Source organism: Crassostrea angulata, unplaced genomic scaffold (genome assembly GCF_025612915.1).
Source record: "Crassostrea angulata isolate pt1a10 unplaced genomic scaffold, ASM2561291v2 HiC_scaffold_292, whole genome shotgun sequence".
NCBI classification, from domain to species: domain Eukaryota; kingdom Metazoa; phylum Mollusca; class Bivalvia; order Ostreida; family Ostreidae; genus Magallana; species Magallana angulata.
In genome coordinates, this window is record NW_026441845.1 from 158 (window position 1) to 18,007 (window position 17,850).

At 36.5% G+C, this 17,850-nt stretch overlaps 6 protein-coding genes across 6 annotated transcripts; 4 read left to right on the plus strand and 2 right to left on the minus strand.

Moving 5' to 3' along the window:
* Positions 1 to 7,121: 7,121 nt before the first annotated feature.
* On the minus strand, positions 7,122 to 8,004 carry LOC128170052 (histone H2B-like). The gene has a single exon (XM_052836039.1). It carries the CDS (start codon positions 7,987 to 7,989, stop codon positions 7,444 to 7,446), a length of 546 nt encoding a protein of 181 aa, XP_052691999.1. The 5' UTR covers positions 7,990 to 8,004; the 3' UTR covers positions 7,122 to 7,443.
* A 23-nt stretch (positions 8,005 to 8,027) lies between these two features.
* LOC128170053 (histone H2A-like) lies at positions 8,028 to 9,360 on the plus strand. The gene has a single exon (XM_052836040.1). The coding sequence runs from the start codon at positions 8,083 to 8,085 to the stop codon at positions 8,461 to 8,463; it is 381 nt and encodes a 126-aa protein (XP_052692000.1). The 5' UTR covers positions 8,028 to 8,082; the 3' UTR covers positions 8,464 to 9,360.
* Positions 9,361 to 10,031: 671 nt separating this feature from the next.
* LOC128170042 (histone H3-like) lies at positions 10,032 to 13,804 on the plus strand. Its single transcript, XM_052836029.1, has 2 exons — positions 10,032 to 11,092; positions 13,088 to 13,804. Exons 1-2 carry the CDS (start codon positions 10,637 to 10,639, stop codon positions 13,424 to 13,426), a joined length of 795 nt encoding a protein of 264 aa, XP_052691989.1. The 5' UTR covers positions 10,032 to 10,636; the 3' UTR covers positions 13,427 to 13,804.
* Positions 13,805 to 14,605: 801 nt separating this feature from the next.
* Positions 14,606 to 15,153, plus strand: LOC128170040 (histone H4). The gene has a single exon (XM_052836027.1). The coding sequence runs from the start codon at positions 14,779 to 14,781 to the stop codon at positions 15,088 to 15,090; it is 312 nt and encodes a 103-aa protein (XP_052691987.1). The 5' UTR covers positions 14,606 to 14,778; the 3' UTR covers positions 15,091 to 15,153.
* Positions 15,154 to 15,384: 231 nt separating this feature from the next.
* Positions 15,385 to 16,905, minus strand: LOC128170038 (histone H2B-like). The gene has a single exon (XM_052836024.1). The coding sequence runs from the start codon at positions 16,888 to 16,890 to the stop codon at positions 16,345 to 16,347; it is 546 nt and encodes a 181-aa protein (XP_052691984.1). The 5' UTR covers positions 16,891 to 16,905; the 3' UTR covers positions 15,385 to 16,344.
* Positions 16,906 to 16,925: 20 nt separating this feature from the next.
* LOC128170041 (histone H2A-like) lies at positions 16,926 to 17,756 on the plus strand. Its single transcript, XM_052836028.1, has one exon. It carries the CDS (start codon positions 16,984 to 16,986, stop codon positions 17,362 to 17,364), a length of 381 nt encoding a protein of 126 aa, XP_052691988.1. The 5' UTR covers positions 16,926 to 16,983; the 3' UTR covers positions 17,365 to 17,756.
* Positions 17,757 to 17,850: the final 94 nt, after the last annotated feature.

The window sequence follows — 17,850 nt, forward strand, 5'->3', positions numbered from 1 at the left end:
CCCCCCCCCAAAAAAAAAACAAAACAAAACAAGACACACACATCATTGTCAATCACACCTTTCCCTGACATGCTTTCTATATTCAAATTTGACTAGGACTATAACTCAGAAAAAATATCAATTGCACCTTATTTCATTCAACCCAACCACATTTGTATTTTTATTATTTCTTTTTTAACAATCTTGATATTTAGAATAAGGACCAAATCATTCCGTGCAGTTTAAACAAAGCAATATATTTCACCAGCTGTTAGATATAAATGTTTGGTTATTTTTTTATTCCAAAAATCTATATTATAACATGTTTAAATAGACACATAATATGTAAACATAAACACATCATTTATCGATTGTTTTCTGATATTTGAATATCAATAAATTACAATGAAATAATATATGGGCTATTGTGGACCATATTCAAGTCTTAAAATCTGCGGAAGTGAATTATCGTTGTAACAATTAATAGGTGGGGAAATAAATTAGAATATACAGCATAGTAGTGTGCCCAGAATATGTTGTTACAGATTTATTATAACATTAGATAATAGTATTCAACAGACAGATCATATGTTAAATTGTTCAGCTACAACTATCAGTTATGTGCCATTATAGATAAACACAACTATATATAAACACAACTATAAATAAACATCAAAGTACTGAAAGTACTGTTAGACGGTGGCGTCGTTTGAAAGTAGCATATTATATGTATTATAATTATTGTCGTCGAAAACCGCGGCCAGTATCGCATACATGTACTAATACTTAACGCTTACTCGCACAACTGGTCGTGAGTTTCCTACATGGATAATTCTGTGGAAATCGTAGCTGTGATCTAAATCCACACTTTACAAATGCTGTGTCTCTTGGTCGTCATCTTTTGGGGAAAACCCATAGATTTATCACTGTAGCCTTTGTAGTATACAAGTTTGTATCTATATTTTGTATCTATGTTTGTATCTATATCAGTTGACATTAAAAACCCGTTTTCGGTAATAATATGTATTTTGATTGACCAAGAATGACTCATTAAATATGTGGGTTGAAACCACATATTGAATGAATAAATCAAATCCAAAGCGATTTTATCAAAATATGCCCAAATATTTGATTGTGGGAATTTTGGTTTTTGCCCGTTTGAATTTTGGGTTGACCCCGAAAAGGGGAACAACTTTTGAAAAGTGTGGATTGGACTATTGTGCTTAAATATATTGTAGATTTCTCAAAGTAACGAGAACAAATAAAGCTTTGGTATGATAAAAACATAGGTAATCACAGATTACAAAGCTCACCGAGACGAGACATCACCCTTATGAGACTTCACCTTTATGAGACCACCTTTATCATATTAAATCAAAGTCATACTTTATGATCTTGGATATTCATGGATTCTGTTTTGACACAATATCGTATATCATCTGTTAAAAAAATTGTATGATAATCATATGTTCATATGTTTATCAATACAATGATATAAAATAAAATATTGCATCTATCATATCTACAATATATATCATATAATTAGTGATGGGAAATCGGAAAATTTTCATAATCAATTATCGGAAATAATCGAAAGTGTATAATCGATTAAATAATCGAAAATTTTCAAATTATGTTTAAATGAATGAAACTCTGAACAAAAACTTATGTGACGCCGTCTTGCGTTGTATATACAGTAATTTATAATTGTTTCAGTTGTTTGAAATTATTAAATATTTTTTCAAATAAATCAAATATGTTAATAAAATTTATATATAATTACATGTATGCACATACAATCTTATTTACTGCACCTGGTTAGAATAAAAGAAAACTAGGAATTGTACCATTTATAGTGACTAAACTTCAAACAATAAACATAAACAATTTAAAATATTACAAATTAATTTGTAATTCAGAGTTCAAATCCTATTTCAAAATCATTAAACCAAAACAATTTAACATTTAAACATCGTGACTAGAAAGACGTTTACTACTGGCCGAGTCACATGACATACCACTTCAATGTTTCACCAGTACATTTCAAGGTTTTTATTCAAGAAAATGAGCAAGTCAACAATCCAAAATACTTCCACACCGTGGATTTAAAGTTTGTATTTGGATATGGAAATATTCCCTGAGTCATGTTATTGTTGGGATCTTGATTAGTGGCATTTGCCTCGTACGTGAGGCTTGCACATCGTGCCGCCATTTTGTTTAAACCTATTTTCGTTTTGATGTTTGGAAAAAGTCAAGTCGTATGAATAATTTTCGTAACTTACGTTCTTATTAATTATTTTTTTAAATAATCGATTATGAAAATCTTAATCGATCATCGACATCGGGAGACATTTAGCGACTGACTTTCGATTGTCGGCGATAATCAGCCCATCACTACATATAATACAATAAAATACCATAATAAACAATGATGAGATATAAATATTGTAACGTATGATATGACATTGTATTGTGTTATATGTTATTGTATTTGATCACATAATACAATATCATAATATATAAAACAATATAGTATTATATTACGATATCATATTACATCATAACATTGAAACATATGATATTAAATTGTATAATATAGTATGATATTGTATGATACTGTATCATTTGTGATACATAATATGATATTGTATCATATGATACAATATTATGTGATAAAGTAAAATATTATATAACACAATATTAAATTATACATATTGTATCATATGATACAATAATATATTTAACAATATCATACAATACAATTTTATGTGATGTGATAATATATCATATTATAAACCAATATCATATTATACAACATCGTATGATACGATATTATATAATAATACAGTATCATATTATACAATTTCATGTCATATAATTCTATATAACAGAAACCAATATCATATTACACAATATCGTATGATACAATATTATAGAATATACAATATTGTATCATAAGATACAATATTATATTTTGCAATATCTAATGTAATAGTATCATGTGATAAAATAATAAATTAATAATACAATAAAATGTTATACAATATTGTATCATAATATACAATAATATACATAACGATATCATGATACAATATCATAACATAAAATATCAAAAAAATTGATACAATATCATATCGTATCTTATAACTTTTTATAATATTACATATGATATTATATTGTATTATATTAAACAATATTGTTTCATACCATACAATACTATATCATAGGAATCATGTTGTCTCATTTATCAACAAACACATCTATCTATTGAGCAGTGAGGAGTGAGGAGATTTCTTAAGCATCCTGGATAATGGAGATCAGGCTCTGCATCTGAAGCAACCTCTGCGTTTCATTTATAATATTATAGTTAAATCAACTATGCAAGCTATCATCTATAAAAAATTTGACCTGTTCCAAAAAAACTAAACGTCATCCAGCATCCGAAACCTATGGCTCAGATTCAGCATTCAAGCCTGTCAGGTGCATAAGTATACATAAAACGCATCTCCATGCAAGTTTGGTGAAGTTCAGACCAGTAATAACTAAGATATCATCATCAAAGGGCACTAGCAATTAAAACCTTAACCTGCTCCAGCATCTGCAACCTTTGGCTCAGATTCAACATCCATGCCTGTCAGGTGCATCTGTATCATAAGACATACCATCCATTCAAGTTTGGTGAAGTTAGGACCTGTAATAACTAAGATATATTTATAAGCATCATTGATAATGGAGATCAAGCTCTGCATCTGAAGCTTCCTCTGTGATTCATTCATTTTACAGTTTAATCAACTATGCAAGTTTGAAATAGTACTATTATCTATTAAACATGTGACCTGTTCCAAAAAACTTAACCATATCCAGCATCTGAAACCTATGGCTTAGACTCAGCATTCAAGCCTGTCAGGTGCATCAGTATCATAAGACACACCATCCATGCAAGTTTGGTGAAGTACGGACCTGTAGTAACTTAGATATTGCTATCAAAGGGCACCTGCAACAAAAACTTTAACCTGCTCCAAAAACCTTAACCGCCTCCAGCATCCGATACCTATGGCTCAGGTTCAGCATTCAAGCCTGCTGGTGCATCAGTATCATAAGACACACCATCCATGGAAGTCTGGTGAAGTAAGTACAAGTTGTAACTAAGATATAATCATCAGAGGGCACCTGCAACAAAAACTTTAACCAGCCTCTAAAAACCTTAACCTCCTTCAGCATCTGTAGCGTATAGCTCAGATTCAGCATCCAAGCCTGTCTGGTGCATCAGTATCATAAGACACACCATCAATGCAAGTTTGGTGAAGTACGGACCTGCAGTAACTTAGATATTGCTATCAAAGGGCACCTGCAACAAAAACTTTAACCTGCTCCAAAAATCTTAACCTCCTCCAGCATCCGAAACCTATGGCTCAGATTCAGCACTTAAGCCTGTGTGGTGCATCAGTATCATAAGACACACCATCCATGCAAGTTTGGTGAAGGACGGACCTGCAGTAACTTAGATATTGCTATCAAAGGACACCTGCAACAAAAACTTTAACCTGGTCCAACAACCTTAACCTCCTCCAGCATCTGAAATTTAGGACTCAGATTCAGCATCCAAGTCTTTCAAGTCCATAAGTAGGTCCAGATGCATCATCCATGCACGTTTGGTGAAGATAGGACAAGTAATAGCTTAGATACAGGACCTGCAACAAAAACTTTAACCAGGTCCGGACGCCGACGCATAAGCTCCCCCTGACTTCGTCTCGGTGAGCTAAAAATTATCAGGTTTTTACTAACTATTTGGGCAATTGTTGCTATGTAGTATGTTTATTGTCCCTCTCGACAGCATTTTCCCTCAATTTCTTCACGGGAAAAAAAGTTGCAGTCTTGTGGACCATCACACTTGCTTTTTTCCTCAAAGTCAGTTAATACATTTAGGTGTAACGAAAACGGAATGGGTTTACAATAACCTGTTTGATAAAACTCGTATTGCTTTTGGAATGCACGTCATCATGAAACAGAAGAGTTAAACAATATTTTATCATCGACTTTAATGGATTATTTCCATTTGCTCACAACGAAAGTGAATGAAAATTTGAAAAAAAATATCATACAATATTCAGTCGCGGCAGTTTCATTAATCAACGTTTTAAAGTACATTTATTCTATTGTATTTAGCTATAGATTTATTCAAATCATTTGAATGAATTCGGGAAAGTCACATGTATATTTTATCGCTTCTCAAGATACTTAAACACGCATAAATTACTTGCTACATTAAACTTTTCCAGCAAACTTACAACAAATATTGATTAATTATTCAAAATAAGTTTTTAAAAACATCAAACAAACAAAATCCAAGTTGAACGCACGTTTTTCTGACCTTACAGCTGTGTACATAAATTTGATTTTATTCTTCGCAAGGACTAGACAATAGATCTAGGGTTCGCAAAGCACGGCAATATTTCCGAAGCTATAGTTCTGTAGCTCAGCAGAATACTACAGTCATCTATGAAGCACATTTTGTTGCCTTCATGTTTCATGATTTTTCGCAAATATAGCATGGATGTATACGCTACGGTCGATGTAGCATTGCGTTGGTTGACACTTTCTAACCGGTGTTTATTTTAATTGCGAGTCGCAACAAACTGGCACATTTATATAGTCCTGCCTCTTTGTAAATGCATGTTGACAAAATGATGCGAACACTTCGAAACAATTTAAATGTCGAAGAAAGCTTATAATAGAGTTGTACTCGCGAGTTAAAAATTATTTGAGAACAAACAGGGCTATGTTTACGTACATATGTAAATATTGTTATAAAAAAAAAATCCCCCAAAACCAAAGAAAAGATTCTCTAATACATTTAGCAGGGGCAGACGCATATGGATTTTTACTTCGCTCATCGAATTGCGTTATTTAGTTCATTGTGAAAAAATTCGACAGAAACGGTTTAGTTAAAATTATTATATCTTACATTACTGTTCACAATGTACCATGAATGCATATGGAATATCGCATGAGTTGAACCGATTGTTTTTTCTCACAAAAAAAGCTAGCGTTTGCTGCAAATTAAAGATACACGAGCTGACGCGCCGTGAAATCCACAAGACGTTTTACAGCATATGTCTTCAATCCCTTATTTGCTTACAAAATATCTGAACTGAAAATCTTTGAAACATCGTAAAATGTGGTTTCTTTATATACATGTAAAATTGTAAAATGGCGACTCGATTTGCACGTGAATTTTACAATCCGACGTCGAATAGCGTGTTTGAGAGAAAGTCAGCAGCAAGTAAAGCGTCAACATCATTAGTAAATATTGTCTGATGAATATTGAGGTGCCTGTTATAAAATTAATGTTTCTACAGACTGAGTGAGTTACAAATAAAGAACATTGTAAATCACAGGTCAGTCCAAAATTAAACACATTTGTATCGCAAATTGAATGTTTATTGAATGTTTGAAAACACATGCACACTTGTAGAAGAAAGTGTGCCATTGATCGGTTGAAGTTCGATAAAATGTAATTAATGTAATATTCATTGTCAGTATCTGTTGTGAATGCTTTGGAATAAGCTACAACAAAATAAATATACTGCCTCAACTAAAACTAACCCGTTGAAAATGAGTGAATTTATCGATGAAGCATAATTGCTGAAATATGAAATGGCGAACTAGTTTAAATAATGTGTTTCTGACAATTGTTTACATCATTAAAAAAAACAAGAAGCGATTAATGTGAGATCTCTTGGCCAATTATCGCAGTGATATAGTTTATGTAGTCCTGATACAGAGTTAACGTCACAACTGGCAGTTGGTGCATAAATTATCAATACCGCATATGCAGACAGGGTAACTGCTCATTTAAAATAAAGCACAATTTCATACATTATTTAAATGAATGTACAAAATAATTAACAGCTATAATGCTTAAAATATCTGATAAGATTAAAATTAGTTCTCATACTGAAATCGACACATAGATAAAACATTGCCTGTAACACTGCATACCTAACAGAGTTATCGTTCGTTATCCGCTAGGGTCCCCGTGAGAAATACTCTTCCGGTCAGGACCGTAGCAATAGACCGTGGCTATTTATAGCCACCGTCTAACAACCGATGGGAATCTTCTGTACTCTAAGACTATTACATCGAAAATAGGAGAAATCTGTGGAAATCGGGCACATGTGCTGTAATTGGGAAAGATTTTGTTTTTATTGTACATGCACGTACCCCTCTGATGCATAATTTGTATTTGATGTATGTGTATTTGAGGGTTTTTTTTTTCTTCATGTATTTGTTTATTTTCCTTAAAGGACTGTTTAAGAAATTGACAGCATTACAATGACACAACCAGTACACACAACTGAAACAGTTGTTTACTATTGCATTATAAAGATGGTAGCTTTTCGAAAAATTTGTGTGGCCCTGAAAAGGGCCGTTTTGTTTTATCAAACTGCCACTGCTTGCAGTTTACTTGCTGCTGGTGTACTTGGTGACAGCCTTGGTGCCTTCAGAGACAGCGTGCTTGGCCAATTCACCGGGCAGGAGAAGACGGACTGCAGTCTGGATTTCTCTGCTGGTGATGGTTGAGCGTTTGTTGTAGTGGGCCAGGCGGGAAGCCTCGGCGGCGATTCTCTCGAAGATGTCATTGACGAAAGAATTCATGATGCTCATGGCCTTGCTGGAAACTCCAGTGTCAGGGTGCACCTGCTTCAGGACTTTGTAGATGTAGATAGCGTAGGATTCCCTCCTCCTCCTGCGCTTTTTCTTGTCCCCAGTTCTCTGGGCCTTGGCCTTGGTGGCGGCTTTCTTAGCTCCTTTAGATCCGACTTTGGGTGGCATGTTTACAGATTGCTGGCAAACTGAAACTATGAGTGGCGCTAAGCGAATCGCGGCCTTATATATCACGCGAGGGGGATTGAAGCGAACAGGTAAATTGCGGACGTCCTTGTAAACATTAAATTGGTCGGTTTGCCCGAGGTGCGTATAAGACAAGCATAGCGATTGGCGGAACATTTCAATCCGTGGAAGTGTTTAAATAGCGTGGCGCAGCGCATCGTGTGTTATTCGTTGATATCATTTTGTCAGCACCCAACCTACAACTTGAAAATGTCTGGACGTGGTAAAGGAGGTAAAGTGAAGGGAAAGGCAAAGAGCCGATCATCCCGTGCCGGACTTCAGTTCCCCGTGGGTCGTATCCACCGTCTGCTGAGGAAGGGCAACTACGCCGAGAGAGTCGGAGCCGGTGCCCCTGTGTACCTGGCCGCCGTTCTTGAGTACTTGGCCGCTGAAGTGTTGGAGTTGGCAGGCAACGCAGCCCGTGACAACAAAAAGACCAGAATCATCCCCCGTCACCTGCAGCTGGCCATCCGCAACGACGAGGAGTTGAACAAACTTCTGTCCGGCGTGACCATCGCCCAGGGTGGTGTTCTGCCCAACATCCAGGCCGTGCTCCTCCCCAAGAAGACCCAGAAGCCCGCCGCCAAGTAAAAAGTCAGCTCTGCCGACTTTTTTGTCTATACCAAACGGCCGTTTTCACGGCCACCCATATTTTTCGAAAAGATGCCTCTATAATATGCAGTGTACATGCACATAAGCATTTATATAAAAAGCACACGTAGATAACACGCTTCTTAGATTATCGAGACAACGGTATATATTAGCGTGCGTGCAGTTGCTTTCAAGAAAAAAGAAACACACACATATTAATTTAAAACTGTCTGTGTTCAATATTTTGATTCCGATTTGCACATTCTATTTGTATTTCGATTAATTTCATTTCTATTACGCTGTCAATTAATACCATCCTCGTCCCTGACTGCATGTAATCAACGTTTTCCCCGATTTAATTTTGTAAAGGAAATCGCCAGACTTAAAAAGAGAGAGAGAGAGAGAGAGAGAGAGAGAGAGAGAGAGAGAGAGAGAGAGAGAGATAAATAAATAAAAAAAATAAATAAATAGACACTTGGCGCATATAGATGATACAGACTATGGAGAAATTCACGTGAATGTTCGCACAATTTGCGTGCTGTATATATATAACCAGGTCGTTAATTAATTAACATTTCTAACTCAACTGATTTTGTGTGCTTGGATAACGACTTGTCGTATAAAAGGAAATATACAATTCTAGGTTTCTGTGTTTATATAACTGAAGTGTTTGAAACCCATTGATAAGAAACGTATATATATATATACACACATGCATACTCTGTCACATAAATGTTAAATTATTACGATTCATATGTACTTATACTCGATGAAGTGCTACTGTGAATGATACATTTATGTCAGAGATCAATGATATTGAAAGCTAGGGGTGAATATTGTATAAATTGTATGTGCATTAATTTCGAAATCTACATCTGTATAGGCTTATGGATATATCTATAAATGCAATCTGATGTACATGTGATTTTTTTTTTTTTTGATTTTTTTTTGGAGGTAGCTCGAGATAATAAGTTTACGATGTTTGCCTCACACGTTGCTGGTAGATGGTTTCAATCAAATTTTTCAGTATTAGAATTAATATAGGATGAAAAATTAAACGAGAGATCATGCAAATACCAATGTGGGATGAAATGTGTGTTCTGTGAATAAGTGTTTTAACTTCGCATGCTGGTCGCATGACATTCTTGGAAAAGTTTATTACATATTTGGTACCGCATATTATTTCTTTCTAATTTAAGGTAATGGTGTACACTCTGAGGCGCAGCTAAATCATTTGGTGGCGTTAGAAAAAAAAAGGGGGGTGGGGGGGGGGGGATAGATAAATAGATATCGACAGTACGATCAAAAAAGATAGGTTCGCGATGAATACAAAAAATGAATGAATGAATGAATGAAATGGATTTTTAAAATAAAAATTCTTTTTTACAAATTTTAGTTTGTTTAATTAATTAGTGAAGGAATAAAGGAATGGAATTTTTTTTTTCTTTGTCGGATTACAATTCGTATATAAGCAAAACGATTTTACAGCGTATTTTGCACTAGAATGCTGCGTGTAATAGATAAACTAACATATAGTTTTTCCTTTGTCAAATTTGATATTTATGTGTTGGTCTCATTTGTTCTATCCGACAGGTTTTTAAATTTATAACCATTCCTAGAGTAAACATTTTCCCGGCACGTATTTTTGTGTGGCGTGTTTCTGGATGCACGGAGCTGTCGCGTGTTTCGTTAAAAAAGAAACATGAATTACTTCACCCCACAATAAACGACATTGAGTATACATGTCTCAGTAAGTGAACAGGTTATAGCCCTGAATAAGTTTTAAAAAATTATCATTTTTAGAGAGATTGCGCGACTTTTAGCTGTCTGTGCAGTTGCTAAATGATAGTCTGGCCTATGTTTTCGTTTAATTTTAATTATTTTAGTGATATTTTTACGGGCGAAACGCAGAGAATACTTTAGAGATATATCCACATTACGTGTTTTTAGTAGAATAGTTACAATTGCGGCCTATGAAACGTCGAAACAAGGATGCAAACACCAACATCAAAACACACATCGACCTCAGTATGAACAAGCGCTTCGATTTTAGGGGATGTTTTCGAGGACGTCCGCGCTCGATGTAAACAAAAACAGCGAGTGCTTGTGACCCCATTATTTCCTCGTCTTAGTTCGCAGTGAATACAACGCCGTTTCCATTTCGTCCGAAACCATGGCAGATACAGCAACCACAACCCCAGCCAAGAAGAAGGTTACAAAGCCTAAGGTGCCAGCAGCGCACCCCAAGTACGTTGACATGATCAGGGCCGCCCTGGAATCTTTGAAAGAGCGTGGCGGATCTTCCAGACAAGCCATTCTAAAGTACATAATGGCCAACTACAAAGTCGGCAACGACGTCAACTCCATCAACGCCCACTTGAAAATGGCTTTGAAGAACGGAGTGAAGAAAGGTGCTCTGAAACAAGCCAAGGGCACAGGCGCCAGTGGCTCCTTCAAGCTTGGTGACAAGCCCAAGACTGAGAAGAAGCCAAAGGCCAAGAAAGTTGCCAAGCCTAAGGCAGCAAAACCCAAGAAGGCCGCAGCAGCAAAACCAAAGAAGGTAGCCGGAGAGAAAAAGACTGCAGAGAAGAAGAAGAAGTCCCCCAAGAAAGCAGCCGGACCGAAAAAGGTTAAGACTCCAAAGAAGAAGGCAGCAACTAAATCCCCAAAGAAGGCAGCAGCCAAGCCAAAGAAGGTCAAGACACCTAAGAAGTCAGCTGCAAAGAAAGCCAAGACTCCCAAGAAGGCAGCAGCAAAGAAATAAGCAATTCCAGCATCACTGCAGATTGCTCACTTTAAAAAAAAAAAAAAGCCCTTTTCAGGGCTACCCATATTTTTCGAAAAGATGTCTCAATTACAAATAACAAAGAAACGTACATGTGTGTGTGTGTGTGTGTGTGTGTGTGTCATAAATGTAACATTACATGCTTGCGTGCATATCTAATAAAACATAGTTTTTAAAATCGCATAAAAAAAAGGTGACGACTGTCGGTATTCATTCCATGTATTCATTCATTCATTACTTTATTTCTTCATTTGTATTGGAAATATCATCCATTGATTATGAATGATATAATGAACAAAAAACAGACACAAACAAAATGAATTGACATGCATTATTACTACCTGTGCATGTTTTCCTATATTTAGAAAATGTTAGTCTCTGCACTTGACATATATTCACATGAAACATGTAATGAATATGACATTTTTAGCCTTTATATTAAACTTGTAAAAAAAATAATATTAATGTGCAAATGATATCTTTTTTTTTAAACAATAGCATGCCCACCCTGCCTCTGTCCCCAACATTACAAAAAAAAAAAACCCAAAAAACCCATAAATAACCCACCAAACACCTAACACCCCCCTTCCAAGGAGAATTTTTTTATTTTTATTTTTTTTATGATAATAAGAATAAATAATTAAGGGATATGAAAATATCACAAATGAGACAATCAGTCGAATGAGGCCTGTTTAATTCACAATATTTTGAATTCATATATCAGCATATAACACTTACTTTTTAATCTTTTTTACATGCCATTGGAATGTTTTAACAGAAGAACTCATTTAAATGTAATTGTTAATTCAACAAGTACATATCTAATCATAGATGTAGGATGAGGCTGCATGCACATTACCTTTTTTTTTTTATTTGACATGTGATTGAATTCGTGCTTGTCAATCTTTTTCAAAAGCAAACAAAAAATAAATAAGGGGCATAGTCATAATTATTATTTTGTTGAATTCTACAGGACAGGAACATGTGAAATGTGCATATACAGGATGAAATATACATGATTGTGTCAGTCACTATGAATGTGGGAACAGCAGACTATTCTCATTTCTCTCTGCATTTACAGGATGAGTGCACTGGATTACATCCCATGGCATTTTCTGTGATATCGTGGTAAGTTTATTTATTTATTTATATATTTTGTTTTTGTTTTAATATTCTAATATGTGTACATATATATACAACGTACTTAGTGCATCTTGATTATGTATTGTTCTCTCTTCTCTAAACATTTTTGGCTTCTGAAAAAAATATATAATGCGACTCGACCTTTTAGGGTATACATATACATTATATCAGTTATGAATTTGATGGATGTATTTAACGGATTATAGGGCCTACATGTATGCATTGAGTTGCTATGAGTTGTTGATTTTAATCTGATTATGAACATGAAAATCGCTGAATAGTTTTAAAGACATGTATATGTTGTATTTCTATCGAAATTTGCTGTTAGTCTTATACTGGTTGCTTTTCTGTATCTCTTAAATTCAAATTTCACCGATATACGCCTAATTTTCTAAGTTCACAAATTCTGTGCAAAAGCCGGATTGAAATGATTTTGCACCGGGCCAATGGGCACGAGTTATTACCGACTAATCACAGGCCGGCTCTCTCAGTTAGATAACCAATGGCAATGGTCGTTAGTGAGGGCGCGGTGATTTTGAAGGCAGACCTGTTATTCATTCGACTCGGTATAAAATTTATGCAGAGAGCGAACTGCCTCATTCATTCATTTGACACTCGTCGAAGATGGCTCGTACAAAGCAGACTGCAAGAAAATCTACCGGAGGAAAGGCTCCACGTAAACAACTGGCTACCAAGGCCGCCCGTAAGAGCGCCCCAGCCACTGGTGGAGTCAAGAAACCCCACAGATACAGGCCCGGAACCGTCGCTCTCCGTGAGATCAGGAGATACCAGAAAAGCACAGAGTTGCTCATCAGGAAATTGCCCTTCCAGCGTCTGGTCCGTGAGATTGCTCAGGACTTCAAGACTGATCTGCGTTTCCAGAGCTCCGCCGTCATGGCTCTCCAGGAAGCCAGCGAAGCTTACCTTGTTGGACTCTTTGAGGACACCAACTTGTGCGCTATCCACGCCAAGAGAGTCACCATCATGCCCAAAGACATCCAGCTTGCCAGACGTATCCGTGGCGAGAGAGCTTAAATTTCTTTGTCTCTGACAAATACAAAACGGCCGTTTTCACGGCCACCTAAATATTTAGAAAAGATGCCTATATTACAATCAATGACGACTACAATTCAACGAAATTGCATAAGTAAAAAGTGCACATTTTGAAAACATGAGATTAAACCCTACACACATAATATGTACTTCTAAACTCTGCCCTTCTTATCATATTTCACTGTGAACTACAAACATGACAATGGTCAATGTGTAGAATGATTTGATCTGACACAATATAAAAGGCCCTTCTGAAGAGAATATATTATACTATACCATACAGCTATACATATGATTGCATTGTGATTGTTTTTTCTCTCTGAAAGTTGTGCATTTAGTCATAACATTACAAGAAAAATATTGCCGGAAAATGTAGGGCTGTACTTGCATCACTACTTAAAATTTACCAACAGAAATGTGTATGGCACATAATATTTTATAATTATTGCAACCATATTTGATTCTTATACTACAGTCTCAGACATTCGTGCTATGATGCTCGCACATATAACTGTGTGTTATGTTAAAGAAAATATAAAGATAGTGCAACGAATTTGTTTAAAAGTAGGAAAATTCACTACTAAAAGAGCGATTCTGCATGAAATTGAAATTTGTGTAATATTTGTCCCCTGTAGTTCTTTTTTCATATTTCAGTGGTAAAGTATGTCATGAGCATGTGTTCATGTTCTTGTCGGATTTTGCTTTCTTTTATTCGGTTTCCTTGTAAAGAATGGAAAGTGTATTTTTTATCTCAATGAAATGAACACTTGACTGAATCACTGGTGCATAATTCATCAAAAAGGGAAGAAATACACATTGAAATTATACACTATAACTGAAATTGCTAAAGTAAATATCATCATATTGCATTATGTTTTCATTTTGATATGTACTCACCGGTAAGAAAAATGATTTTTTTTTCTTTGCATGTATTTATTACTAGATTTAATACAGAATGTGTGTTTACACTTTAAAAATGATATTAAACAAAAGCAAAATGATAATAATTATTGTGTTCCTATGTTTTGGTAAGATGTAGAAAATCTGGAACAAATGATTTATTCAATACCACCATCCCTCTTTTTAAAAAAAAAGAAACCCAAAAAAGTTTTATTAAATATAAGAGAAAAGTGCCTGCAGACAATATGTCAACAAACAAGCGCCGAGGCGCGTTTACACTGTAGCCAATCAGCGTTGAGTTTACTTATTGCTAATTTTTCCCTGCCGAACTTTTCAAGGTAGAATGCTCTCTCACGGGTCGTAAATAAAGGGCTTTATAAGCTGTTCACGCGGCAGTAGATAATCATTTCAGTACACTTTAACTGAGAGAAAACATGTCTGGACGTGGTAAAGGAGGAAAAGGACTTGGAAAGGGGGGCGCCAAGCGTCACAGGAAAGTCTTGAGAGATAACATCCAGGGTATCACCAAGCCCGCCATCCGTCGTCTTGCACGCAGAGGTGGAGTCAAACGTATCTCCGGACTCATCTACGAGGAGACCCGTGGTGTCCTGAAGGTGTTCCTTGAGAACGTCATCCGTGACGCAGTCACATACACAGAGCACGCCAAGAGGAAGACCGTCACAGCCATGGACGTTGTCTACGCTCTGAAGAGACAGGGACGTACCCTCTACGGATTCGGTGGTTAGACAACCAACCGCCTTTGTGCTACACGCACAGGACAACAAACGGCCGTTTTAACGGCCACCAAATTTTTAGAAAAGATGCCTCTATCACACATGTTGTGAAATGTTGTACATACTGGGTTATGATATATGTATATCTGACATAAGGAATAGGAGTTAGTGGAATACAGAAAGGGTTATTGATAAGTACTTAATGTTAAGGCAAGTTCAAACCACCACCCGTTCCCTAACCCCCCCCACCCCCCCCCCCCCCCCAAAAAAAAAACAAAACAAAACAAGACACACACATCATTGTCAATCACACCTTTCCCTGACATGCTTTCTATATTCAAATTTGACTAGGACTATAACTCAGAAAAAATATCAATTGCACCTTATTTCATTCAACCCAACCACATTTGTATTTTTATTATTTCTTTTTTAACAATCTTGATATTTAGAATAAGGACCAAATCATTCCGTGCAGTTTAAACAAAGCAATATATTTCACCAGCTGTTAGATATAAATGTTTGGTTATTTTTTTATTCCAAAAATCTATATTATAACATGTTTAAATAGACACATAATATGTAAACATAAACACATCATTTATCGATTGTTTTCTGATATTTGAATATCAATAAATTACAATGAAATAATATATGGGCTATTGTGGACCATATTCAAGTCTTAAAATCTGCGGAAGTGAATTATCGTTGTAACAATTAATAGGTGGGGAAATAAATTAGAATATACAGCATAGTAGTGTGCCCAGAATATGTTGTTACAGATTTATTATAACATTAGATAATAGTATTCAACAGACAGATCATATGTTAAATTGTTCAGCTACAACTATCAGTTATGTGCCATTATAGATAAACACAACTATATATAAACACAACTATAAATAAACACAACCGATGGGAATCTTCTGTACTCTAAGACTATTACATCGAAAATAGGAGAAATCTGTGGAAATCGGGCACATGTGCTGTAATTGGGAAAGATTTTGTTTTTATTGTACATGCACGTACCCCTCTGATGCATAATTTGTATTTGATGTATGTGTATTTGAGGGTTTTTTTTTTCTTCATGTATTTGTTTATTTTCCTTAAAGGACTGTTTAAGAAATTGACAGCATTACAATGACACAACCAGTACACACAACTGAAACAGTTGTTTACTATTGCATTATAAAGATGGTAGCTTTTCGAAAAATTTGTGTGGCCCTGAAAAGGGCCGTTTTGTTTTATCAAACTGCCACTGCTTGCAGTTTACTTGCTGCTGGTGTACTTGGTGACAGCCTTGGTGCCTTCAGAGACAGCGTGCTTGGCCAATTCACCGGGCAGGAGAAGACGGACTGCAGTCTGGATTTCTCTGCTGGTGATGGTTGAGCGTTTGTTGTAGTGGGCCAGGCGGGAAGCCTCGGCGGCGATTCTCTCGAAGATGTCATTGACGAAAGAATTCATGATGCTCATGGCCTTGCTGGAAACTCCAGTGTCAGGGTGCACCTGCTTCAGGACTTTGTAGATGTAGATAGCGTAGGATTCCCTCCTCCTCCTGCGCTTTTTCTTGTCCCCAGTTCTCTGGGCCTTGGCCTTGGTGGCGGCTTTCTTAGCTCCTTTAGATCCGACTTTGGGTGGCATGTTTACAGATTGCTGGCAAACTGAAACTATGAGTGGCGCTAAGCGAATCGCGGCCTTATATATCACGCGAGGGGGATTGAAGCGAACAGGTAAATTGCGGACGTCCTTGTAAACATTAAATTGGTCGGTTTGCCCGAGGTGCGTATAAGACAAGCATAGCGATTGGCGGAACATTTCAATCCGTGGAAGTGTTTAAATAGCGTGGCGCAGCGCATCGTGTGTTATTCGTTGATATCATTTTGTCAGCACCCAACCTACAACTTGAAAATGTCTGGACGTGGTAAAGGAGGTAAAGTGAAGGGAAAGGCAAAGAGCCGATCATCCCGTGCCGGACTTCAGTTCCCCGTGGGTCGTATCCACCGTCTGCTGAGGAAGGGCAACTACGCCGAGAGAGTCGGAGCCGGTGCCCCTGTGTACCTGGCCGCCGTTCTTGAGTACTTGGCCGCTGAAGTGTTGGAGTTGGCAGGCAACGCAGCCCGTGACAACAAAAAGACCAGAATCATCCCCCGTCACCTGCAGCTGGCCATCCGCAACGACGAGGAGTTGAACAAACTTCTGTCCGGCGTGACCATCGCCCAGGGTGGTGTTCTGCCCAACATCCAGGCCGTGCTCCTCCCCAAGAAGACCCAGAAGCCCGCCGCCAAGTAAAAAGTCAGCTCTGCCGACTTTTTTGTCTATACCAAACGGCCGTTTTCACGGCCACCCATATTTTTCGAAAAGATGCCTCTATAATATGCAGTGTACATGCACATAAGCATTTATATAAAAAGCACACGTAGATAACACGCTTCTTAGATTATCGAGACAACGGTATATATTAGCGTGCGTGCAGTTGCTTTCAAGAAAAAAGAAACACACACATATTAATTTAAAACTGTCTGTGTTCAATATTTTGATTCCGATTTGCACATTCTATTTGTATTTCGATTAATTTCATTTCTATTACGCTGTCAATTAATACCATCCTCGTCCCTGACTGCATGTAATCAACGTTTTCCCCGATTTAATTTTGTAAAGGAAATCGCCAGACTTAAAAGAGAGAGAGAGAGAGAGAGAGAGAGAGAGAGAGAGAGAGAGAGAGAGAGAGAGAGAGATAAATAAATAAAAAAAATAAATAAATAGACACTTGGCGCA